Raw genomic sequence first — 26,633 nt, forward strand, 5'->3', positions numbered from 1 at the left:
AAAGAGAAATTCTAAGACGATATAACGATGTCCGTTTGCCCGTCTGTCCGTCTGTCTGTCTGTCTGGCTGTCTGTGTGCCGTTTGTAATCACGCTACCGTCTTCAATAATGAAGCAATCGTGCTGAAATTTTGCACAAACTCGTCTTTTGTCTGCAGGCCGGTCAAGTTCGAAGATGGGTTATATCGGTCCAGGTTTTGTTATAGTCCCCATGGGAGCCACCGTGGTGCAATGGTTAGCATGCCCGCCTTGCACACACAAGGTCGTGGGTTCGATTCCTGCTACGACCGAACCCAAAACGTTTTTCAGCGGTGGATTATCCCACCTTAGTAATGCTGGTGACATTTCTGAGGGTTTCAAAGCTTCTCTAAGTGTTTTCACTGGAATGTGGAACGCCGTTCGGACTCGGCTATAAAAGGAGGTCCCTTGTCATTGAGCTTAACATGGAATCGGGCAGCACTCAGTGATAAGAGAGAAGTTCACCACTGTGGTATCACAATGGACTGAATAGTCTAAGTGAGCCTGATACATCGGGCTGCCACATAACCTAACCTAACCTAACCTATAGTCCCCATATAAATCGATCTCCCGATTTGGGGTCTTGGGCTTATAGAAATCGTAGTTTTTATACAATTTGCCTGAAATTTTAAATCTAGAGGTATTTTATGACCATAAAGAGGTGTGCCAAAAATGGTGAGCATCGGTCTATGTTTTGGTATGGTCTCCATATAAACCGACCTCTTTATTCTTTTTCTTTTTTTAAACTATTTGAAAAAAGGAAACAAAAAATTACGCATTAAAATATGAAAAAATGAAGTAAAAAAACTTCCTGTGTAGTTAAAATAGTTAACTTCTTTGTGAGGACATTTTTGTAAGTGCTTTTAAAGTTGTGCCTTTAGAACAACTCCCAATTTTTTGCTGGGAAAAGTGTGGAACTACCCTACGGGAAATGGATCAACCACAGAACTGGTACAGGACTAGTCCCTGGTGCGTATGGATCAGTCCCAGTTCTGGTCAAAACGTATGGAAGGGACCGTCCACTTTAACATGGGTTTGTCATTGACAGAGTAAATTTACATTTTAGGACGCGTCTTGGACTCGTCCCAAAGGACACGTCCTGGGACAATTTAGCAAGAGCACCCCATAAAAAGGTCCTCAGGAACCAGTCTCGGACAAACTCTTAGAAATCTCTTTCAATTTGGGCTCCTAATCGAACCCGAAATGCAAAAAAAAAATCTTTTGAAATATATCGAACAAAAGGTCATTCTGATAATTTTATTTCACTAAATGTGAAAATTACAACTAACTGGAGCACAGGTACTAGTTCTGTGATAGGTCCGTCAGTGGCAATTTGGACCAATTTCCCGTGGGGTACTTTTAGTTGATTTATTATAAATTGATTGTCGAGTTATTTTGATGTCTATTTTTTTATTCAATTCTATGAAATAAAACATTAGTTGAACCTATAAGTTCAGTCTATAAAGTTTTAGCTAGGGGGGCTATAGCCCCCCCTAGGAAAATTGTCTAGCTACGCTAATGGTTTTTATCCAATTTGCCTGAAATTGAAAATCTAGAGGTACTTGAGGACCATCAAAAGGTGTGCCGAAAATGTCGTTCCATGTTTTGGTATAGCCCCCATATAGACCGATCTCCCGATTTTACATCTTGGGTTTATAGAATCCGTAGTTTATATACAATTTGTCTGAAATTGGAAATTTATAGGTATTTAGGATTTATAGGATTTTAGGTGTGCCACAAATGGTGAGTATCGGTCCATGTTTTGCTATAGTCCCCATATAGACCGATATCCCGATTTTACTTCTTGGGCTTCTAGAATCCGAAGTTTATATCCAATTTGCCTGAAATTGGAAATCTAGAGGTATTTTCGGGCCATAAAGTAGTGTGCCGAAAACGGTGAGTATCGGTCCATATTTTAGTATAGCCCCCATAAGAACGATCTCCCGATTAAACTCCTTGGGTTTCTAGAAACCGTAGTTTTTATCCGATTTGCTTGAAATTGTAAATATTCTCGTATTTTAGGCTCACAAAAACGTGTATCGGATTAAGTTTTTATCGGTCCTTTTGGTAATGCCTCCATATAGACCGACTTCACTTCTTGAGGGTATAGAAGGCGCACTGATCATGAAAATTTCTTGAAACTCAATGTAAAATTTCCAGATTTTACTTCACGGGTGAAAATCTACAGATTTAAGATTTCAAATCAAGACGTTATTTTATAATTTTCTTATATTTATAATTTTCTTATCACTTACAAGAGATGTTAATGTTTCCTCTAAAACTCAAACAAAAATGGTTCTTATAAATCCAGAATCTGATATAGTCCTCATAGGTGAAATCTTTAAATTTATCTTCGGAAGTGTCCTCAAGCCCTCCTGAAGGAACCCCTAATATTTGGTTCATGGTGGTGGGTATTTAAGATTCGGCCGAACTTACTGCTGTATATGCTTGTTTTTAAATATACTCGTAATTGATGAACGTTGGTTGATTTCAGTTCAATTTTCTCAAATGTGAGAAATTTGTATTTATTTCAATTATTTTTTGCTTACTTTAATGATGTGAACTAAAAATGAAAAAAAAATTTTATACAAATGAAGTACACAATTTTCTTAAATATGAAGATAGTTCATACACTCGAAGCTCTGTTTAACGAAAATCCCATTTAGCGAAAATCCATTTTAACGAACGTCAAAATTCTTAACATTGAGTATTCTAAATAACGAACAATTGAACAAAATTTACGTTCGATTTAACGAAAAGGCTTTTAATCTTAAGAAAATAAACAACAAAAAATCAGCAATATTTGACGATTGGGAGTATGGCTTAAGTCCTTAGGAAATGTCCACAAAGTTCGGCATTCCCAAGATATTTAGATTCCATTAAAATGTTTAAAAACACATATTCAATGGCCGGGTAACTGGTAAAGTTATGTTAGATAGAGTGGCGCAGCTTCGCTACGGGTAATGGATCTACAACAGAACCGGTACAGGACTTCTCCCTGGTGTGAATATAGCAGTCCCAGTTCTGGCCGAAACGTATGGAAGGGACCGGTCACTTCAACACGGGTTTGTCATTCACGGGGATAAATTTACACTGCAGGCCACGGATTGGACTCATTTCAATTATTTTGATCATCCAAATTGCATCAGAAAGAAAAAAAAGAGAGTATAGAAATCAATAAATTATATGAAAATTTAAAAACTACGACAAACTCGAGCACTGGTACTAGTCCTGCAATAGGTTCGTTAGTGACAATATTTCGTAGGATTGTCAGTTGGACCGATTCTAAATGGACTAAATGGACATGGACCGATTCCTAAATAAGGCAATTCGTCTAAGAAGTTAGAGTATACAAATTATGACATGGGTGTATATAGGCCCCCATACGACAGCGAATCTTGGATCCTCTCTTCAATCTAACCTAACCTAGATATATCAAGTTCATCAGGATTATTTTAAGTATTATTTTTTAAGTGTCTCTGTGCTTTAATTTTTTCAAATGATTATGCATTTTTACTCATCTGGTAAAAACACTACGATTTTCAATAAAAGTTAACATTTAATATTCCCGTTCGATTTAACGAATTTTTCTAAATAACGAAAGGGCCTGACAATATATCGTTCTTTAAACCGAGCTTCGACTGTATTTTCCTAAAATGGTTGAAGTTTGCTGAATCGGAGAACTCAGTAAGTGGATTTGAGTAAATTTTAACTTCATATAGCGCTAAAGACATTTTAAAAATTTTCAATTCCAATTTTTTCTTCCAAAATATAAAATTTTATTAAAGTAAACAAAAATATATATATTTTTTAATATATATTTTTTTCCAATTTGCCAAAAATTTATAACTAATTTCAATCATGTTTGGTTAAAGTGGCAGCCCAATTTAGTTTAAGGCTCTCTTAAACTATTCAGTTCATTGTGATATTTGAATCATGTTGCAATTACTAAAATATTTAAGTTAAAATTTTCTAATATAAACCTGCAATTTTTTTATGGTGGGTTCATTTTTTTTACAACGATGATGTCAACTTTATAACTATTAACAATTTATTTATAATGATTAATCTATCCCTATATGAGTAAATGATGTCTTATAAAAATTTACTACTTTCAGGTGATCGCAGTGGTGATTTATAAACTGGAATAGCCCATATATGAGGGATTTGAAGTAATCGTACTAAATGATAAAAACATCGATTTCGTATATTCCCCCCTAAATAAACAAAGGCAAAACGAATATCCAGAAAATATGAACACAAACATCAAAGTGAACTCACTTACCTGTAATGTCGATGAATTTATCCCATTGTGCTTGCCAAAAATCGCCCGAAGCTCCCCAGAAACTTTGTAAATGCCTGGCGGGAATCAAGGGAGAGTAGTTCATTATTAACTTTTCCATTTCGTTGGGAGTGTGTGTGTATATTTGTATGGGTGAGGGATTGTTTGTGTATTGTAAGTAAACAAACAATTGGACAATTTAGTTGTTCTGTTATTATTATTATTATTGTTGATTTTCTTTATATTGTTTATTCAAAAATTCTGTATATTCATTATATAAAGTAATTGCAAATTTATAGATATCGATAGTGCGATGGTTGGATGGCCAGATGTTACACTTTTTTGTTATTCTAAATAAATATTTCCCGATTTACAAATTCTGTATTCACATCTATATGCGAAATTGTTGATCGCTAGCGATTAAATTTTTTCGTCTTTGTCCAATTGCGCCCTATTCAACCGTTCGTTTAGATCACTAAAGAGCAACTGAAATGCGACACAAAAAATACCTTTTCATTGGTGTTTTAATCGTTACTATGAAAACTGCTACACTGAAAATAACTTTACTCAATTGAGAAAAATTTTACAATCTTCTACCGCAGATTTAATTTGATAAATGTGCTAAGAAGGCTAACATTTCTACTTTTTGATATGTAATTTTTTTTAAACTATTTTTTGAACATAGAAATTTTTTATTTTAATTTTATATAAATCTTATTTTGTTTAAACGAATTTGATATTACTCATTTTATTTAAATTTAAAGTAGTTTAATTTAAAACAACTGACAACTTACAATTAAAATTTAATTTATTTTATATTAAACGTAACGTAATTTGATAGACATTTTTCTTTATATGCAATAAAATTTATTTTGATTAAATTTTATGTCTGATGTAATGTATTTCCAGATTAAGTTAATGAAATATAAATTAACTTAAAATAAATTTGAAGCAATTTAAATCAACATAAATGATATTAAATTAAATTATTTAGTTAAATTCAATACAATTTCATTATACACAATAACCTACATTAATACAAATTACAATTGAACTGTGAAATTGCTTTTTGTTTTAATTAATTTTATTTGTTTTATGTAATTTGTATTTAAGTAAATAAAATAAATTAATTTAACTTGATTAATTTTGCAAAATTTTACTTAAATTCATGTAATTTTATTTCATTTAGTTACATCTAATTAATTTTAAAGTTATTTTTCTATATGATTTCATATATTTTAGGTTTTAACTTATTTTAAATTAAATAAATTCATGTAATTTGATATAAAGGGTGATACGGTCAAAATTTGGTCAAGGGAAAACGCGTGTTAATCGGTGAAATCGTTTATTTAAAAAATCAAATTAAATTTCTTTTTCAAGTTCAATTAGTATAAAAATCAGGAAAAATATTCAGTTAGGCTTTCGCTTTTCCAAATCCGAATTGCCGGGCCTCACGCTTGACACCTGCCATCAGATTTTTTACAGCCACCTTGTCCACCTTCTTCGCCGCAGAAAGCCAGTTTGCCTTGAACTGCGGCTCGTCCTTAGCAATTTTTTGGTCTTCTTTAGGTTCCGCTTGACAATAGCCCAGTATTTCTCAATTGGGCGGAGCTCTGGCGCGTTGGGAGGGTTCTTGTCCTTGGGAACCACCTGCACGTTGTTGGCGGCGTACCACTCCATGGCCTTTTTACCGTAATGGCAAGATGCCAAATCCGGCCAAAACAGTACGGATCAGCCGTGTTTCTTCAGGAAAGGCAGCAGACGTTTATTCAAACACTCTTTCACGTAAATTTCTTGGTTGACAGTCCCGGAAGCTATGAAAATGCTGCTTTTCAAACCACAGGTACAGATGGCTTGCCAAACCAGATATTTCTTTGCGAACTTTGACAGTTTTATGTGCTTGAAAATATCTGCTACCTTACCCCTTCCTTTTGCCGTATAAAACTCCTGTCCCGGAAGCTGCTTGTAGTCGGCTTTGACGTAGGTTTCGTCGTCCATTACCACGCAGTCAAACTTCTTAAGCATCGTCGTGTACAGCCTCCGGGATCGCGCTTTGGCCGTCGTATTTTGTTTATCATCGCGATTTGGAGTCACTACCTTCTTGTAAGTCGATAGTCCGGCTCGTTTTTTGGCTCGATGCACGGTTGTAGACGATACACCCAGCTTGTTTGCGGCATCTCGGAGAGAGTGGTTAGGGTTTCGCTTGAAACTAACGGCAACTCTCTTTGTCGTCTCAGCGGCTTCCGGTTTACGATTTCCCCCCGATCCAGACTTCCTGTCTGTCGACAAACGTTCCCCAAACACTTTAATTACATTTGTAACGGTTGATTTGGCAACTTTTAGCGATTTTGCCAGCTTTGCGTGCGAGTAGCTCGGATTTTCGCGATGCGCGAGCAAAATTTTGATACGCTGCTCTTCTTGCTTGGACGGCATTTTGACAACTGAAGAGTGAATTTCAAAATCAAAATAGGAGCAACACTCTACACATACACACCTTCAAAATGAGGGGTGTTCAGGTTTTTTAAATGCAAAATTGAAAGAAATACGTCAAGTTTATATTGACCAAATTTTGACCGTATCACCCTTTATTTAAACAAATTTAATTTGATTAAATTTTAGGTATGAAAACTAGCATGTTAAGATCTAATGTTAATTAAATATAAATAATTTTGAATTTTAAAGTTAGTAATATATTTAAAACATTAAATAAATTTAATGTAATTGATTTTGTATTAATTGTATTTTATGTAGTTCCATCTAATTAAATTTGAAGAAGATTTATTTTTATTAGTGTATATTTTATAAAATTTAATTTGATTGAATTTTATGTATAAACACTTGCATGTCAAGATCTAATGTTAATTAAATATAAATAAATTTTAAATTGAACAACTTTAGAAACCACTAATCAATTAACTTAGAGTATTTACATTTTATTTGAATTTAATTTAATTTAAATAAAACTAATTTATTTTATGCATGTTGCATAACATAAAATTAATATCAAGTAATCTAAATCAAATTAAATTAGTTTAAGTTAAATTAGATACAATTTAATCGTTCATATTAAAATAAATTAACTTGAATTTTAAAATTAGTTTTACTTTTAATTGATATAATTTGTTTTATGTAATATATTTAATTAAAAACAATAAGTGAATTTAATCTAATTGATTTTCTATTTATATTTTTTACATCAATTCATTTAATTGTAATTACATTTAATTAAATTTGACTAAAGATTTTTTTATTAGTGTATTTTTAATCTAATTTAATTTGATTGAAGTTTATGTAGTAAAACGTTCATGCTAAGATCTCATGTATTTCCACAAGAAGGTTATTAAACATAAATTAATTTAAATTTGAAAAACTTTAGAAAGCCCCAAAAACTAATAAATTAAATTAAATTAAATTATTTAATTTAAATCTAAATTAAGTAAATAAAAATAATTTCATATAAGCATGTTACATAAAATACAACTAATATGAAGTTATTTAAATCAAACTAACGTAAGTTAAATTAAAATAAAAAAAAACAATTTAATAGTCTACAATAAAATAACTTAACTTGAATTTTAAAATTAGTTTTAGTTTCTACTGACTTAATTTATTTTATGTAATATATTTTATTAAAAACATTGAGTACATTTAATCTAATTGATTTTGTATATATACATATATTTTTTTTATTCATTCAACTGAATTTTATGTAGTTTCGTCTAATTTAATTTTACTTTATTTTAAATTAATCTAATTTATTTAAATGTATTCAATTTTATATAAATTGTTTATATCACAATATTTTATTATAATTTAATTTTTAAAACTATTTAATGTTTCTTCGGTTCTTGGGTTTAAATGATAAATGATTTGATATAAATAAATTATACTAAAGTATAGACTTTAAAAACTTTTTTGAGTGTAGATTAAGTTAAATTAAAATAAATTAGGTGAAACTAAATTGAATTATATATAAGTATTATATAAAATATTTTTGGTTTCTTTATATTTAAATCAAAGAAATTATTTTATTATTATTATTAGAAAAACATGCTCTATATACGAAAAATTATATTTGTATTCACAATAATTTTTCACAGTACACATTTCTCTTGCTCCATTGTCAATGTAAATGGATATTTGGCGAATCTCTCTTTGGTTCAATGACGTCGAATCATCACCATTCTAGTTGGGCACATTTTGTGTGTCTCAATCGTGGTTAAAAGCCACTGGAAACGGCTGAGAGCATTTTTATCTTTGTGTTTTAGTGTAATATCCGATTGAGTTCAGACTCAATATTCAGACAACGCATAATTTCAAAAGTCACTCAATGAAATCCATAAAGAATCGAGTGAATGATGACGAGTGACACATGTAAAAGTTTATGTATTTCGCAGCCTATTTACAATTAATTAAATTCCAAAATTGTAAAATTTGTAATGATTTGTTTTCACCAAGTTTTTAATTTTTGCTACGGTTTCGAAATCGTTGTAAAACACAAAAAAAAACTTTCGCTAAATTTACATATGAGGTTTATGACGGGTATCTGCAAAGCCCGGTATACACCTTTAACGGAAGTTTCATTTTCATCCGATAACACCGTTTTCCTTGTGTTTCTTATGGGAGTAAATATGAAATATCGATAAAAACACAATAATTTCGGCTACTGGTGCGTACCAGACTTAAAAATTTGGCCAAGAAATGTTTCTAAGCGATAAAGTTTTTAACGGGGCCCAGACCCCCACACCCTCTGCGTACATCCCTGGTAACTGGCTTAAAGTCCGGTATTCACTTCTACCGTAAAATAATAGTGTATTTTTGTCACGACGGTATTATCGACTGTTTATATTTTCTCTCATGAGGTCTGCATGCACCTCTATCGTAATTCCGCCTATAGAAAATGTATTTCTATATTTGCTAACGAAAATTCCATGATACGTGGTTATCGATTGTTTGCACTTTGCTCCCATTGGCAATACATGGTATGACTGCGTTATTGACACTAAAATAAAAATTTCCACTAGGGATACATACTAGAGGTGTGAACGTGAGTAATATTTTGCTCTCGCTCACGCACACTCACGACGGAGAAATCTCATTCACGCACACTCACGCTCACGAAAGGAAAATTTGTACTCACGCACGAAAATCTTTTAAATGTCGTGTCTCACGAAAAACCTCGTGACTATTTTTATGAGTAATTTACCAATTGAACCTGAGTGAAAACATGAGTATGATTAAAATCGAGATCATTATAAAACTCTTAACACCTAGGATGTCACGAAAATTATAAATGAATTCAACTCGTAAGCATTTTATGTTCGTAAGAGGGATTATTTTCGTGAGCGCGTTTTTCCGAAATTCGTTACTCACGTACACTCACGAAGATATTATTTTCGTAACTCACGCACGACATTTGGTTGCCGTCAGCGTGACTCCGACTCACGCGTCACGACAATTTCGTGTACCGGACTTAAATATTTATTTAGACTATTGTTGGTCAATATATTTTTCTATTGGTGCGATAAAATTACAAACGTGACCCATGCATGCGACCCTCACCTCCTCCCCGCACGGGCATGGTACGTGACTTAGAGCCCGGTATACACTTCTAGCGAAAGATTCCGTTACACATAAAAATGTATAGGTATTTTTGACAGTAAATTTATATAATTTACTGCATTATCGACTGTGTTCAGTTTCTTTCCACTACCCACAAAAAATGCATTGCTATATTTGCTAAAGAAAGTTGCTTGAGGAGTTATTGTCGATTGTGTACATTGTGTTCTCGTATACCATAAAACTGTGTTATTGGCACACATATAAAATTTCCGCTAGAGGTGGACACCGGGCTTAAGAGAGAAGTTCACCACCTATGATATCACAATACAGGGTGGCTGATATGTTATGCAACAAAGTAAAGCGCCATCCAAGAGGCTTCGAAAGCCAAATCTGGGATTCGGTTTATATGGGGGCTATATGTAATTACAGACCGATGTGGACAAATTTTCTAATGGTCCCCGGTCTAACAAAGAAAAACACATTTTTTTGTCAAAATTCGCTTTTATTATTCAACATAGTTCCCTTCAAGAGCGATACAACGATTATAACGACCTTCCAATTTTTTGATACCATTTTGGTAGTGCTTCTTCGGTTTTGCCTCAAAATAGGCCTCAGTTTCGGCGATCACCTCTTCATTGCAGCCAAATTTTTTCCCTGCGAGCATGCTTTTGAGGTCTGAGAACAAGAAAAAGACACTGGGGGCCAGATCTGGAGAATACGGTGGGTGGGGAAGCAATTCGAAGCCCAATTCATGAATTTTTGCCATCGTTCTCAATGACTTGTGGCACGGTGCGTTGTCTTGGTGGAACAACACTTTTTTCTTCTTCATATGGGACCGTTTTGCCGCAATTTCGACCTTCAAACGCTCTAATAACGCCATATAATAGCCACTGTTGATGGTTTTTCCCTTCTCAAGATAATCGATAAAAATTATTCCATGCGCATCCCAAAAAACAGAGGTCATTACTTTGCCAGCGGACTTTTGAGTCTTTCCACGCTTCGGTGACGGTTCACCGGTCGCTGTCCACTCAGCCGACTGTCGATTGGACTCAGGAGTGTAGTGATGGAGGCATGTTTCATCCATTGTCAGATATCGACAGAAAAGCTCGGGTGTATTACGAGTTAACAGCCGCAAACACCGCTCAGAATCATCAACACGTTGATGTTTTTGGTCATTTTGCACAGAGGTTCCGCATATCCAAATATTGATGAATGATATGACCAACACGTTCCTTTGATATCTTTAAGTCCTCTGCTATCTCGATCAACTTCATTTTACGGTCATTCAAAATCATTTTGTGTTTTTTTTTATGTTTTCATCGGTAACCACCTCTTTCGGGAGTCCACTGTGTTCACCGTCCTCCGTGCTCATTTCACCACGCTTCAATTTTGCTTACCAATCAATTATTGTTGATTTCACCGGGGCAGAGTCCGGAAACTCATTATCAAGCCAAGCTTTTGCATCCACCGTATTTTTTCTCTTCAAAAAACAGTATTTTATCAAAACACGAAATTCCTTTTTTTCACAATAACAAAAGTTGCTTCACAAAAGACGCTCTATCTCACAAACTAATTGACTTACAGACGTCAAATTTTGACACGAATCATTTGAAGGTTTGTACTATATAAAAATAATATGCATTTAATACTAGCGACGCCGTCTATGTGTCAGACCGGGGACTTATCAGCCAACCTGTTATATAATTTCGACAGAATCGGTTGAAATTTGCTCCTCCAAGAGGGTCCGGAGGTCAAATATGGGGATCGGTTTATATGGGGGCTATATGTAATTATGGACCAATTTTTGCATGATAGTTAGGGACCATATACTAACACATTTCAGCCGGATCAGATAAAATTTGCTCCTCCAAGAGGGTCCGAATCAAAATCTTGGGAACGTTGTATATGGGGGCTGTAAATAATTATGAACCGATATGGACCAATTTTTCCATGAATGTTAGAAACCATATGGTACTTAACAACACCACGTACCTAATTTCAACTGGTTCGGATGAAATTGGTTACTCTAAGACGTCAAGTCTCAGGACTGGTTTATATAGGGGCTATGCGTAGAAGTGGACCGATATGGCCCATTTGCAATACCATCCGACATACATCGATAACAACTCCTTGTGCCAAGTTTCAAGTCGATAGCTTGTTTCGTTCTGATTATGGCCCATTCCTTGAGATCGACACTTTTATTTATTTATTGCCTAGTCCAACGGATAGAGATCCGGAAATGTTGGGGCCATTGTGTGGTACAAATGACTCGGGAGCCTCTTTTGTAGTCATTCATGGTTGAAGTGTGATGAGTTCTACGGTGATGAGTACTGTTTGAATGTCCATGGTCTGTGGCCAAAATATTTGTCTGTCCGTGGCTTCAATAATGTCTTTCTCCCGATTATTTTCCCGAAAATATGTTTTTAATTTTGACCACATAGTCGATGAATACATCATTCTCATCGGTGGCGACCTTCGGCACTTACGGCGGTTCACGCCATTGCCATTGGTGCCAAATCGAAATTGAACATTTTCAGCTAACCTCGTTTGCAAGTAACCCGCTCATTTTGTTTGTTCACAAAGGCTCAAACCATAGCCACGTAGGGCTATCCAGCCAACTACATATCATTCACAATATCATGCTTGAATTCCATCACAAATAGCATTATTTTTCAATATAATAGATCAAATGTGTTGGTAAGCTTGTAAGCTGGAATAAATCTGTTAGTTGTCAGACCAGCGGCTTTGTAATGATAGCAACATGAAGTTGGTTGTAATACACATAAGCCACACTATAGACTGAATAGTCTACGTTGTTATCAGCATTCACATCTATGTTTTCCAAATGATATTAAGTTTATTATTAAGTTTATGTGTAACATTCGAATTTAACTCGTAATCAAATCTAATTTTCAACTGCCTTATCGACCATCTCACCCATCCACACTAACTCTTAAACTCTAACACAGTTACAAGTTTATTCTCAATACTTACCAGGTTAGGACATTACGGAAAACAATAAATATGGCTAGGGCACAGGTAATTATGAATATAACACTGTGCAATGACGAAAGCCAACGACGTTTCTGTGGTTCTGCAAGAACGGCCGGCCCAAAGGCTTCATCGAATGAGGCAGATTCTATAATTTTTGCTTTATCCATAAGAATTTTATCACTCGGCAGTTCCAGAAATGATGTAGGCATATGAATGGGTAAAGGTTGTTTAGCATCATTAGCCGCAAATTGATAAGGCGGCGGAGGTGGTGGATGTAAAATTGCTGCATTGTTAGTTGGTGCTATGGTAACATTTGTAGCATCCATTAGAAATGCATTGGCCACTGTATTGTTCTTCCCATTATTGGACTTGGAGTATGACAAAGGTGTGGATGTCGACGACGATGATGGATTTGTTGTAGCCATAGAAGTTGATACTGGCTGCAGTTTCGGAAGTGTTTGCTTCATATGACCATCCATATTCAATATAGATTTAGGTAACCTCTGGAAAATTTAATTTAGTATATCCGATTCTTTTTTTCCAAAGTGTAACCACAGGCAACGAAGCTATAAATACTTCACACTTCCCCAATGTTGTCACAAAACACCCACAAGAATATGTTGAAGTATTAAAGTTGAACAATTAAAAACTTTATTTGCTCTCGATAGACCTTGACATTAAATTTACTAAAATTTAGATTCCATAAAATGAGGTGGCTATGGTCGAATTTAGGCTAACCAAGAAGGCGATAATTACTTAACTATGGCGATGTTACTTAATATCGATTATAGTTTTTTACAGAAATATCCACTTTTTTTTGGTATCCTTGCAAACGTTGTTGATTGTTTTATAATTTGTTAAAAAATCTTTAGTTTATTTTCACATTTATTACAAATGAATGTTTTGTAATGGAAATGTTATTTATTCTCCGAAGAATGTCGTTTATACACCTTTGTTTTAAAATTTTGTTTTCCCTTCGACCGCATTCACCATTATTATGAATGCGCTACCGCGTATCCTTTATGTTGTTATCCTTTGTTGTTTACGTTCTTTGTCGAAGCAAAAAAGAAAGCTTTTCCCATCAAAGCTCTGCGAGGGGGTAAAAGCTTGGAGGTCTAATAATACACATGCATATGAAATGGTCGCAACGAAATTGACAAATGTAGTTGTTTGGTTTTGTGATTTGCATTCCGCAAACTTCTATTGGAAATGGCGTTCACATGACGATAATGCAGTGGAGGTATATTTTTCTTAAGGCCGATATATACCTTTAAAGGACGGTATGTACCTCTAACGAAATTTCTGTTACCCATAAGTAATGCATTAGTATATTTGCTAACGAAAATTCTGTGAGGCATTTTAATCGACGGTTTACAGTTTGCTTCCATAAGAAATACTTGGAAAAGATGTGGCATGCAAACGAAATTTCCGCTAAAGGTGCATACCGGCCTTGATAAGAAATGTATTGCTATATTTGCAAAAGAAAATTCCATGGGATTTATTATCAATTGTTTACATTTTGCTCTCATAAAAAAGCATGGCGAAATTGAGCTATTGATGCGTAAACAAAATTTCCGCTAGAGTTGCATATCGAGCTTAGTTGCCAATCGATAAGAGCACCTTCAGGAATCTTGCAAGGATAGCGGACAGTTTGCCAGGGATACATACATGTGTGACATAGTGAATATTTCGTTTAAATGCCGATAATACTGTCATTTATAATTTTCATTACATGCTAACAGGACGACAGTGCTCGTGTCGAATACAAAAAGTTGATTGAAGTTGAAAATTCAATTCTTCTTCAATCAAGATAGAAACATTAAATTAATTAAGTCAATGATTGAACGTTTGTTTTTAAAATTTTAATTAAAAAAATAATTGGTACAATTAACTTTTTAATCAAAATCGGAAGACGAAGTCAGTTAAAATAAGTGATGGATTTTTTTATTTTTGTTTTTAATTTATTTCAAACAATTTTTTAATCAAACCAAAAACTCTTAATTCAGTTAAGAAAATAATTAACAATAGTTATGCTTATAAAGGGTGATACGGTCAAAATTTGGTCAAGGGAAAACGCGTGTAAATCGGTGAAATCGTTTATTTAAAAAATCAAATTAAATTTCTTTTTCAAGTTCAATTAGTATAAAATTCAGGAAAAATATTCACGCTTGACACCTGCCATCAGATTTTGTACAGCCACCTTGTCCACCTTCTTCGCCGCAGAAAGCCAGTTTGCCTTGAACTACTGCTCGTCCTTAGCAGTTTTTTGGTCTTCTTTAGGTTCCGCTTGACAATAGCCCAGCATTTATAAATTGGGCGGAGCTCTGGCGTGTTGGGTGGGTTCTTGTCCTTGGGAACCACCTGCACGTTGTTGGCGGCGTACCACTCCATGGCCTTTTTACCGTAATGGCAAGATGCCAAATCCGGCCAAAACAGTACGGAACAACCGTGTTTCTTCAGGAAAGGCAGCAGACGTTTATTCAAACACTCTTTCACGTAAATTTCTTGGTGGACAGTCCCGGAAGCTATGAAAATGCTGCTTTTCAAACCACAGGTACAGATGGCTTGCCAAACCAGATATTTCTTTGCGAACTTTGACAGTTTTATGTGCTTGAAAATATCTGCTACCTTTCCCCTTCCTTTTGCCGTATAAAACTCCTGTCCCGGAAGCTGCTTGTAGTCGGCTTTGACGTAGGTTTCGTCGTCCATTACCACGCAGTCAAACTTCGTCAGCATCGTCGGGGATCGCGCTTTGGCCGTCGTATTTTGTTTATCATCGCGATTTGGAGTCACTACCTTCTTGTAAGTCGATAGTCCGGCTCGTTTTTTGGCTCGATGCACGGTTGTAGACGATACACCCAGCTTATTTGCGGCATCTCGGAGAGAGAGGTTAGGGTTTCGCTTGAAACTACCGGCAACTCTCTTTGTCGTCTCAGCGACTTCTGGTTTTCGATCTCCCCCCGATCCAGACTTCCTGGCTGTCGACAAACGTTCCCCAAACACTTTAATTACATTTGTAACGTTTGATTTGGCAACTTTTAGCGATTTTGCCAGCTTTGCGTGCGAGTAGCTCGGATTTTCGCGATGCGCGAGCAAAATTTTGATACGCTGCTCTTCGTGCTTGGACGGCATTTTGACAACTGAAGAGTGAATTCCAAAATCAAAATAGGAGCAACATTCTACACACACACACCTTCAAAATGAGGGGTGTTCAGGTTTTTTAAATGCAAAATTGAAAGAAATACGTCAAGTTTATATTGACCAAATTTTGACCGTATCACCCTTTAATTCCAAAAATAAATTAGTTTTGCAATCAGCGTTAATTAAAAAATTAATTGAATTTGCTAATGAAATCAATTAATTAATTTTTAATCAAGTATTTTTATTCTGTCCAATTAAAACTGTAATTGATATTAACATTTTCGTGATTGAAGACGTTTCAATTAAAAAATTAATTGGATCAATTAATTTCGTGATTGAATCATAAAAAAACATTTTGTGTGTTCATCAGCATCATTAGGACAATGCAAGTAGCTGTTGTGGATTGTGGACCGTTACGGGCATTTTCATGTAGATCCGTTAGGTTTTAACTGCCAGTTAACAGAAAGAACATTGCAAATATCCTCTCTCCGGTTAACTTTAACAGAAAAATTTTCAGCAGTTAAATTCCTTACTGGCATATGAAATATATAGGCAAGGTAACAGATATGCCAATAGCACGGTTTAAAAGTCCGTTAGCTAATGCGCCGTCCAGACTATAAGTTTATCCAGACAACAGTTCTCGTGTCAAACATATCCCAGATGTTGGCCACACTATAAATTATTTCCGACGTCATAACCTATACTGCTGCTTTTTAATGAGATCGATAATACATTTTTTGATTACTTATACACTATAATGCGCCTTGCAGACTATAAGTTTATCCGGACGACAGTGCTCGTGTCGAACATATCCCATAGACTGTCCACATTATAAGATAAGTCCAAAGGCATAATCGATACTGCGACATTTACCGATTAGTTAGTCATCGCCGACAAATCGTATCGATAGAGCACACTGTAAGATTCTTTACGAACACAGACATTCCGTCCGGAAAAACTGTCTGTAGGACGCATAAGATTTTTACAAACACAGACATTCCGCCCGGAATAACTTGTAACCTGGACGGCGCATAATGGACCTTCATGAAAATAGAGATTAAAGCAATCGTTTTTTGCAGTCTTATATTTATACACCTGCAAGGTCCTTATTGGATATGCTTAATTATGTCGAAATAGACTTATGAACCGTTAAAAACCTTATTTTGGTCATTAAAATATAATCAAGGCAGTTGAGTATTGGATGAATTGGTAAAAATGAATTAGTAAAGAAAAGTAGCCGAGAAAAATTGATTTTTTAGTGCGATAATGCCTTAAATATCGGAATTTTCATTGCCTAGGTCTTGTTTACACGAATGTTATTACATGAAAACCACCCATAAGGAATCAGAAATGAAACCAATTGGAATGGAACACAATCGCATCTCACTTCAGTTCGGTTACTGTGTTGCCAGTTTTATTTTGAGCTTCAATTTGTTAAGAACTGGTGGGTCGTTAGTCGCGTATTATATTACCTATTTCCAATAAGAGAATTAACTATTTTTTTGTCTTTTTTTTGTATATGTTGCTATAGTTGTTTCGCAATATAAATTTTTTACACAATTGAAAGAAAATTGAGTGGAAGGAAAAGAATAAAAAATATAGCGCAAACAAATCTCAAAAGCACGAAGTATGCAGAAGAAAAGCAGTAAAATTTCATAAAAAAAGTAAATACGCAAAAGTGGAAAATTTATTTTTTTTTATATCAAATATAGAGATTAGGCCAAAAGCCCAAATAACACAGATGAAAAGGCAAACCAATAAAGCAATTTATAGTGAAAATGTGAATTTTATGAAATGTGGAAAAAAATGGTAGAAGAAATTGAAAAGTGAAATTGATGACAAGTGCAAAAAATAGGTGAAGAAAATTTTTTTCCTGATAGGCAAGATTAAATGGCTAGCTGGCTGTTTGGTTGGTTGTTGGCGAATAAAGTGAAAGAGTAAATGATGAACGGAGACGTCATGTACATAACCACAAAAAAAGTGTAGTTGAAAATTTCAATTGTTTCCTTGGTGTGTTTCGTCTTTATTTTTTGTTCGTTAGCTCGGAACCTATCAACGATAACTTATGTGGAAATGTTATGGAATTTTTGTGTAAATAATGTAGGAAATTACATTGCAAAAAAAGTGATAATACATTTACTTGTATCCTCTCATCATCCACAACAACAACAAAAGACGCAGAGATACAAAGGCCTTAATGTAAAACAAAGGAATTTCTTTAAATTGTAGGCTGCTGACTAAATGCACCTTCTTCCTATGAAATGCAAGTCGGAAAAAGAAATATCTATACAGTGCTATAAGATGTAAAAAATATATACACTTATCGATTATACAGCGAAATAAAACAATATAAAGTGTTGTGAAAAACAAAGTATCTTCTTCATCTCTTTTTAACATCTCTATAACGTGCGTGCTGCCTTGTGTCGTTTTTTTTGTTTTTCTCATATCGATGACATGAATTCCTTATTTTGTGTTGTAAAATAAAACAAAAATCAATATTTTTTGATTGATTCTGTGTGTTAATATGCATATGAAAAAATAAACGATTGATGCTTACTTGAGTTCTTATGAAGATAACGACAAAAAAAGTCATGACCTTCATCATTATTTTGTATATGACAAAACCTGATTCTTAGCTATTATAATAATATTCAATGTTGTGCCGTGTTACTGTGTCCAATATCAACTTTTCAAATACCAAATTAAGTTTGAAAAAAAATGTGTGAATATATCTTTTTTAAGCGGCTGTTTTGTTTCGTTTTCTTCTTCGAGTCTAGTATGTTGGTGTTGTTGTTATTTTTTCTATATCAGCTGCTGTTAGCGTCAGCTGAGTCTGGCTCTTCTAGTTTATGTTTTATAATATACAGTAGGTTTGTTCGCGTACTTTTCCAGTAAAAAATATCCAGTAAAAACCAGCAAGAGAGTAAAAACCGTTTTTACTCTCTTTGCTTTGTTTTTGCTCTCTTGCCACAAAAAGTACGCGAACGCCATCCAGTAAAAACTTGCAAATAAAACAGATCAGGTGATTGTATTATATGTTTCAAATACGTAAACCAAGAAAAATGAATAAAAGAAAATTGGACGTAATTTGCTCACCGGGAACATACAAAAGAATTTCTTTCGGTAAGTATGATACAAGAAATAAATAAATTCAAGAAAATGTAACTTTCGGACATTTTACAGATGAGGAATACCAGCAAAATGTGGTGGACGAAATTGCTGGTGATAGTTTTGAGGAAGTAGTTTTCACCCAGAGTGAAGATGACTTTCTTTACCCCCACCAAGAGTTCCACGTTGAAAATGAAGTCATCACTTGCACCAACGACGATGAAGGAACCGGGAAGTCCGTGTGGATTGAGCCAGCAGTAAAATTTTTGATATCCAAAGTGAAAGAATTACGGCCAAAAGTGGGAAAATCGGCCAGCCTAAAAAATAAAAAACAAATGTGGATAAAGATTTCAGAAGAATTGTGTTCACTTGGATACAATTTCAATTCTCAACAAGTGGAAACCAAGTATTTCAGTTTGGAACGGAAATACAAACGCACACAACTTTACAACTCTAAGACTGGTCGGAATAGGCAGACGTGCCCTTATCAAAGGTAAATTAAAAAATGCATGCACATGTTTGTTAAGAATCTAATACCATTATGTCCTTTCGTTTTGCAGCGAATTGGACGATCTTTTGCAGGAAAAAAAGTCTATAAATCCAGATTTTGTACTCGACAGTGAAGCGGAAGTGTCTTCGGCGGATTAAAAACTCATAGAAGGCCCAAATATAACTGAAACAGGTACAAAAATTTCGTTTGGAATTTTAAGGGTACGCCTTACACGGAAAAAATCGTCCTATTTCGAAAATAATTCGGTTAATGACGTTTTGTTATTATTTATTCTAATACCTCATTCACATTACAATTTCAAAATCCACTTTTACTAGATTCAACTGTCATTTGCCTTATAAAAAGTAGATTTCAAATCTGAAATGTAGATTTTGAGTGTAATGTGATCCTATAACAAATTTCAATGTCGATACATATTCTTTGAATGCGTCATCATTCTATTGTAATATTTATTGGTAGTAAAACGATACCGTCCAGGACTAATTTGTTTCTCAATTTAGATGTAGATTTATAGATCACAATGCCAGCAAGCCCGTAGCAATACGGACTTGAGTCTTGGGTCCACTTAACCAGGTTTTTCATGTTATAATATTTTTTATATTTTTCGAAGATCCATGTAGTTCATCATCAAGAAAACGGAAAACAGCCCTTCAACAATTCATAGACATGTCTGAAGAACATGCAAAAAAAAGAGAAGAGAGTGATGCAATTCTACAACAAACATTAGAACAAAGTATGAAACAAAGAGAAGAACGTGCCGAACGAAAAGAAGCTCTGGAGAAGAAGAAAGTGGATTTGCTTGAAACCCTAGTGAACATATTGAAAAAATAATTTGTTTATCAATACTTCCAAGATATTTAATTTATCAATTTCTAACTTACAGTTTAGTTAACCAAAATGAACATTTGGTATTTTCACCATATTTCTAAAATTTAAAATACAACATGAAAATTACAAAATATGTTTTATTTAGTGAAATGAAATAGTTTTAAAATAATTTTCAGTGTAAATGAATTTTTTTATTTTTTTCTATTTCGTCTTTGTAATAGAAATATTCACAAAAAATAATTAACAGTGCAAACAATGTTTCTTTCTATAAAAATAAATAGTATTACTCTATGTGAAATAAATACAGTAATCCCTCGTTTTATTGAAATTTATAGTGAATTTTTAGTAATTTGAGGTCCCTGAATCCAAATCTGCATTTATTTTTTTCTATCAGCTCGATTTTTCGAGATATACCGTTATGGCCAAAATTAAGGCACTTTCGCTACATAAATTGGAATAACTTGAAAACAGTTCAACATATTAAATTAAAAAATCAGAAAATCGCTAACAATGTTCTCTTTTAGCCGTCTTTCCTTGAACGATATCTCCAAAACTACTTGAAAAATTGAAAAACAATGTAAAGACGGCTAAAAGAGAATATTGCTAGGGATTTTCTGATTTTTTTAATTTAATATGTTGAACTGTTTTCAAGTTATTCCAATTTATATAGCGGAAGTGTCTTAATTTTGAACATAACGGTATATCTCGAAAAATCGAGCTGATAGAAAAAAAAAAACAAATGCAGATTTGGATTCAGAGTTCTTAAAAACAATATTCATATAAGGTAGATAAAACAAAAAATTTAACGACGTAAATCGAGGGATTGCTGTATTCTCTAGTCGATATGATTACCTACTATATTTTTAAATGTAGAACTATAATTAAAAGTTAAATAAATTAAAATTAATTCTTTGTAGTAAGTACATCTTGTATTGATTTTGATATTGCGTTTCGCACGTCATCTCCACGCGAAATGTTGTCGTTATCTGGATAATCATCCATAAAATCTTCTTCCTCTTCCTGGAATGCAGTTGGCTCAAAATGCATACCATCTTCGTTAGCAATGTTATGAAGAACACAGCAGGCTCTTATAAAATGGCAAAGTTTTCTCATTCCTCGCAATTTGCAGTAGTATAACTGCCGGAATCGTTGCTTTAGTATTCCAAATGAGTGTTCAATTTTAATTCTACCAGTACTCAGTTTCATATTGAACTCTTTTTGAGCCTTTCTAAGATGCCCGTTGTCCTTGTAAGGTGTAATGATGTATTTATTGCAAGGATATGCTGAATCACCTAGTAAATAATAATCTGAAAATAAAGAATTAAGGAAAGTCTAAACTTGTAGACATGTCCAACCTCCACAATATGACGGTAACTTGTTATATATTGGTGAATTCTTCAGAACCCAACTATCGTGGCATGATCCAGGATATCCGACAAATACATTTATGAAATTATTGCGTTCATCACATATTCCCTGTAAGCAAACTGTTACGTTCCCTTTTCTATCAATATATTCATCTTTTCCAGATTTTGGTGGGTCAATGACTACATGGGTACCATCAATACAACCTGTAATTGGAAACATTGGATTAATAATTTAAAAACAAAACTGTACAAAGTTCTACCTATAGCTTTTGGTATCATACATTTCTCTGCAAAGTATTTAGATGATTCCTCCTTCTTTTCATCTGACGGCCATCGTATAATTTCTGGACTCAAACTGCTAAAAAACAAAGACACCCTATTTATTATAGCGCTTATTGTTGAAAGGGACATATTGAATCGATCAGACAGATCTCGAAAACTGCAAGATTCATGACCAGCAAACCATAAAAAACATAAAACTTGAACATTTGCTGGAATTCGTTTATCGGAACGAAGCATTTCATAGTGGGGCCATTTGGAAAAGAGATTTGTCAGCGATTCATAAATTTCTCGTGAAACTCGAAAGTGGGAACGAAATTCGACGTTATTATATTTTGGAACTGTTTCTTCTATATATGATTTGATCGAATTTCTCCTATTTTTTTCTTGGAATATAGCCATGCCTTTATGGAAGATGTTGCTTTCCCTTCTTAACATGTGTATAATAATTTCATTCTCCTCATCCTCACTCTCCGATGATGATGATTCCATTAAAAGCATTACGGTGGCTAACACAGCAGTTGCAGGTCCTTTAATTATTTTGTATAATTATCTTTGTAATAACTCAAAAAGCTAATGTATTTACCTTGCATTTCTATGGAGTGGGTACCATCCCCAATCGAATGTTCTGTAGTAATTTCCATTTGTCCGGGGTTTTATAACTGGTACTTACAAGTTTTGTTAAAACTTACATTGACCACAGCAAAAAGAGTGTATCTTTAAATAACTTGTTTACAAAATGAACAGCTGATTCTTACAAATGGTAGGTTTTGCAAGATTTTACTGGAGAAAAAATCTCTAGCAAAAACTTGCAAAATATTTAAGCTAGAACTGTCATTTTTTCTCTCTCTCTGACTCTCTTTTGCTGGCTTTTTGATGTAAACGAACGACTTCCAGTAAAAATTTGTGATAATTATCAAAAATTATGGGGTTCTCGAACGGAGCTAGTGTATGTTTGTGCATCTGAGCTCTTGCTTAGAAAACAACCCCGTCTCACTGACATCCTTTTTGCATAACAACCCTGTCTTTGAACATTGAAACAGCTGATTTGTGTGGTTATGTGGGTAGTACAGCTAGATGGATTACAATTGGGAAATTTTGCTTCAAATAAAAGGAATTTCGGCAATTATTTACCAATGAAAATATTAATGAATTAATTATAATATATTAATTAATTAAAACAAATATAACGTTACAATTAATTCTACATAAATAGGCTTCTGTGTATGGACCAGTCGAAGTTCTGGTCAAAACCTGTGGAAGTTCTGGTCAAAACCGGTCACTTTATACCTCTAATGCCCCATTTTTTGCCAAATTATAAAATATTCAAAGTATATAACACAAAAGGAAGAAAAAGAAATGAGAAAAATCTTTAGGGTAAAATCCAAGATTTGTTTTTTCTTTATCCACCTTTTGTGGTTTATTGAAAGCCTCGCGCCCATAAGTGCGGTCTTCGTTAGACCGTTGGGGTTATCATTGCAGGAGTAAATTTATACTTTATGATACCACTTACACTAATTCCAAAGGACTTGTTCTGGGACAACTTAGTAGGACTACCTTTTAGGCAGGTCCACATTCATAGAAAAAAATCTGCTTAAAACAGCAGTCCATGTCTGCTGTTATATGTTTGTACTTTAGGGACTAACAATATATTTTTTCACTGTAATATCCTTAGGTTAGGTTAGGTGGCAGCCCGATGTATCTGGCTCACTTAGACTATTCAGTCCATTGTGATACCATTGCAGTGAAACCACTTAGAGAAGCTTTGAAACTCTCAGAAATGTCACCAGCATTACTGAGGTGAGATAATCCACCGCTGAAAAACTTTTTTGGTGTTCGGTCCAAGCAGGAATCGAACCCACGACCTTGTGTATGCAAGGCGGGCATGCTAACCATTGCACCACGGTGGCTCCCTGTAATATCCTTACAAGCCATTAAATGCGATCAGCAAACATTTTGTGGGAAAGTACTATAGATATCCCAGCAAAAAAGCGTCAACAATAAAGTAGTGAAATTGTCATTTTTGGATCCGGAAGTGATGCAAAATTGGCGCAGAAGCGATGAATTTAACATAGGCTTGTCATATGACGAATGTCCTCTATTTCAACAGCCGTTGCACTGAATTTTGCTCACTTCTTAAGGTGTGATTCGAATTCAGTGTTTTGGATGTAAATTATAAAATTTTGTAATATTTTGCCAAACAAATATTTTGTATAGGTCAAACGGAAACGTTTGACCTCAAACACTTTCATAGATTCGAAATTTTTCTAAAATTGATTTGGCATTTTTATCGACAAAATATCAATAATTTCGTCCATTGTATGTTATTATTCTGTTTTTAAACTATTTGAAACGAAAAAAAAAAATTAAAAATATGAAAACGAAAGGTTAATAAAATTGAATTAATTGCCTGTTCATGAAACCCAAAATCGACTCGAGACGAATCGTTCGTCTAGATTGAAACTAAAATAACTTTAAATATATTTGCTAGAAAATGCCGAAATTTGTCATGAACTCATTATTAATGATTTACTATCGAACACCGAAATAATTGGTATTCCACAGACTCTGGTTTTCGAGATATCAATATGGGATTTTTGACGAAAATTCCATGAACAGGCAGTAAAAGAACACTGGAAGTGTAGTTAAAATAAACAACATCTTTGGGAGGACATTTTTGGAAGAACACTGGAAGTGTAGTTAAAATAAAGAACATCATTGGGAGGACATTTTTGGAAGTGCTTTTAAAGTTGTGCCTTTAGAAGAACTTCCAAACTTTTTTTTGGAAGAACTTCCAAACTTTTTTTTTTTGCCCCTAAGGTGATCTTTTTATTTGTTTCAGCCAAAGTAACACATCACACAAAAAATTTTTTCTGATTCAAATCACGAAATTAATTTTTTAATTGAAATGTCTTCAATCATAGAAATGATAGTATCAATTAAAAAATTAATTGAAGGTCAATTAAAAAATTAATTGATTCTATTAATTTTTGTTTCAACTAAAAAATTAATTGAATCAATTAAAATTTTAATTGGAAAAATGTTCGTGAAATTTTTTCTGTGATGGTTTAATGTAATCGAGACTAAAAATAGCAGACAATGTTTGCTATTTCAGCAAACAGTGACTGCTTTTCCTTTTTCAGCAGACATTTTGCTGTTTTAGCAGACTTCTGCCGATTCAGCTAACAAATTTCTTTGTGTGCACTATTCTGCGACAAACTTCTTTCATTTTGAGTATCCCAAACGGTTGAGGAAGTACTTCCGGAATATGTTGAACAAAAGATTATTCTAATAAATGAATTTCCGTAAAAGTGTACAACGAATAGGATTTTAATAACAAAAAATTATACAAACATGTAAAAATTGCGAACAACTGGAGCATCGGTACCAGTACTGTGACAGGGTCGGTATTGACAATTTGCATCAATTTCCCGTAGGTTAACTGTAGGTATAGTGGCAGCCCGATATTTTGTATTAACTTAGTGACAAATGACCCTCTTTTTGTAGACAAATCCCAACTGCGTTTCCCATTACTGTAAAACCAATGTAGAGTACTTTTGAAATATTCCGAAATCTCGACAATATTACTGAGAGGTGATAAACAAGGTCGACAACAATCTGGGATGGAAGCAAGTTGGGTATACTAACGACGGTGGCTCCCAAACGACCCAAGAGAATAGAATTCAAATTATTGGTAGTTACTACCTTATTCAGACAAGCCGTTTAGAACGAAACGAGGCCGAATGCAAACTTGTGACATTGGATAAAAGAAGCCATATTTTTCCCCTGTTAAGGTTGAGTTACATACCATGCGTTAATGCGTCCTTTGATTGAAGAATTGAAATTTCTCTTTGAAAGCTACAGTTTTGTCAGAGTGCTTCAAACTGAAAAATATCAACCCTTCCACCAACGCACGGATTAATGCATGATATGTACCTCCACCTTTATTCCTCTTGGGAGCATGGGGCTTCCTCAAAACATCCCCAGCAAAAAATGGAAGCAATAGAAGAATTCCATCGTTTACTGAAGCTCAATAATTTGAACCATGATATGATATTGGCACTAGCAATAGCTTAAATTTTGTTGTTATTATGACCATTCGTAAAAAATCGCCAGTTGGGTTGGTAGAGTTTTTTTTGGTAAAATTGACTTTCTTTCATTTCAGGAGGAAAGTATGAATTGTATTTTAAGATCTGCTATGAATCGGCACATCCCAACTAAAAGGCAGCGTTCTATTTACCGGATAAGTAAGCTGTTCGGAATTAAGCACAAAATTTATCAAAACTAAACAACGAATTTTGACAGAGTGGCGAGTCTTCTTTTAACACGATGCCTGTAATATAGCCCTCCGCTCCTCGCTGATGGCCATGGAAACCGTTTCGGTTTATCTAATGCCCATGTTCGCAAATCCACTTCCAGGTGAATGTGAATCAATTTCACGATTTTGGTGTCCCACGGGAGCCACCGTGGTGCAATGGTTAGCATGCCCGCCTTGCATACACAAGGTCGTGGGTTCGATTCCTGCTTCGACCGAACACCAAAAG

General features: G+C 34.2%; 3 protein-coding genes and 1 long non-coding RNA gene across 7 annotated transcripts in view; 3 read left to right on the forward strand and 1 right to left on the reverse strand.

Moving 5' to 3' along the window:
• The window catches only part of LOC142228248 (uncharacterized), a 90,754-nt gene extending 86,446 nt beyond the window's left edge, over nucleotides 1-4,308 (forward strand). The window contains exon 3 of the long non-coding RNA XR_012720108.1: nucleotides 4,136-4,308. This is a non-coding gene — a long non-coding RNA (uncharacterized LOC142228248). The remainder of the gene's footprint in view (nucleotides 1-4,135) is intronic.
• Nucleotides 1-13,800, reverse strand: part of LOC142228245 (fatty acid hydroxylase domain-containing protein 2) — a 33,804-nt gene extending 20,004 nt beyond the window's left edge. The window contains exons 1-2 of one of the 2 annotated variants that reach the window (XM_075298626.1): nucleotides 12,856-13,800; nucleotides 4,303-4,376 (exon numbers count right to left, since the gene is read on the reverse strand). In XM_075298626.1, the coding sequence (XP_075154741.1) occupies nucleotides 4,303-4,376; nucleotides 12,856-13,334 (553 nt within the window). In that variant the 5' untranslated portion in view covers nucleotides 13,335-13,800. Of the gene's footprint in view, nucleotides 1-4,302; nucleotides 4,377-4,688; nucleotides 4,758-12,855 lie in introns of those variants that run through there. The other variant, XM_075298627.1, reaches the window with a different exon arrangement.
• Nucleotides 13,801-17,452: 3,652 nt separating this feature from the next.
• Nucleotides 17,453-26,633, forward strand: part of Ubr1 (Ubr1 ubiquitin ligase) — an 81,995-nt gene continuing 72,814 nt past the window's right edge. Inside the window, exon 1 of one of the 3 annotated variants that reach the window (XM_075300989.1) lies at nucleotides 17,453-17,660. The gene's annotated coding sequence lies outside the window, so the exon portion shown is untranslated. The remainder of the gene's footprint in view (nucleotides 17,661-26,633) is intronic. The other 2 variants (XM_075300990.1, XM_075300991.1) reach the window with 2 other exon arrangements.
• LOC142229047 (uncharacterized) lies at nucleotides 18,883-20,753 on the forward strand. Its single transcript, XM_075299585.1, has 4 exons — nucleotides 18,883-19,119; nucleotides 19,180-19,597; nucleotides 19,665-19,786; nucleotides 20,226-20,753. The coding sequence occupies exons 1-3, from the start codon at nucleotides 19,032-19,034 to the stop codon at nucleotides 19,750-19,752; spliced, it is 594 nt and encodes a 197-aa protein (XP_075155700.1). The 5' UTR covers nucleotides 18,883-19,031; the 3' UTR covers nucleotides 19,753-19,786; nucleotides 20,226-20,753.

The sequence above is a fragment of the Haematobia irritans genome, chromosome 3 (assembly GCF_050003625.1).
Source record: "Haematobia irritans isolate KBUSLIRL chromosome 3, ASM5000362v1, whole genome shotgun sequence".
NCBI lineage: Eukaryota > Metazoa > Arthropoda > Insecta > Diptera > Muscidae > Haematobia > Haematobia irritans.

Excerpts from the sequence above, each read along its gene's own strand:
- LOC142229047 (XM_075299585.1), top strand. The coding sequence starts at position 19,032 with ATGTTTCAAATACGTAAACCAAGAAAAATGAATAAAAGAAAATTGGAC. Across the intron at positions 19,120-19,179 it reads ATACAAAAGAATTTCTTTCG|ATGAGGAATACCAGCAAAAT; the intron begins GTAAGTATGATA and ends GACATTTTACAG. Across the intron at positions 19,598-19,664 it reads CAGACGTGCCCTTATCAAAG|CGAATTGGACGATCTTTTGC; the intron begins GTAAATTAAAAA and ends TTCGTTTTGCAG.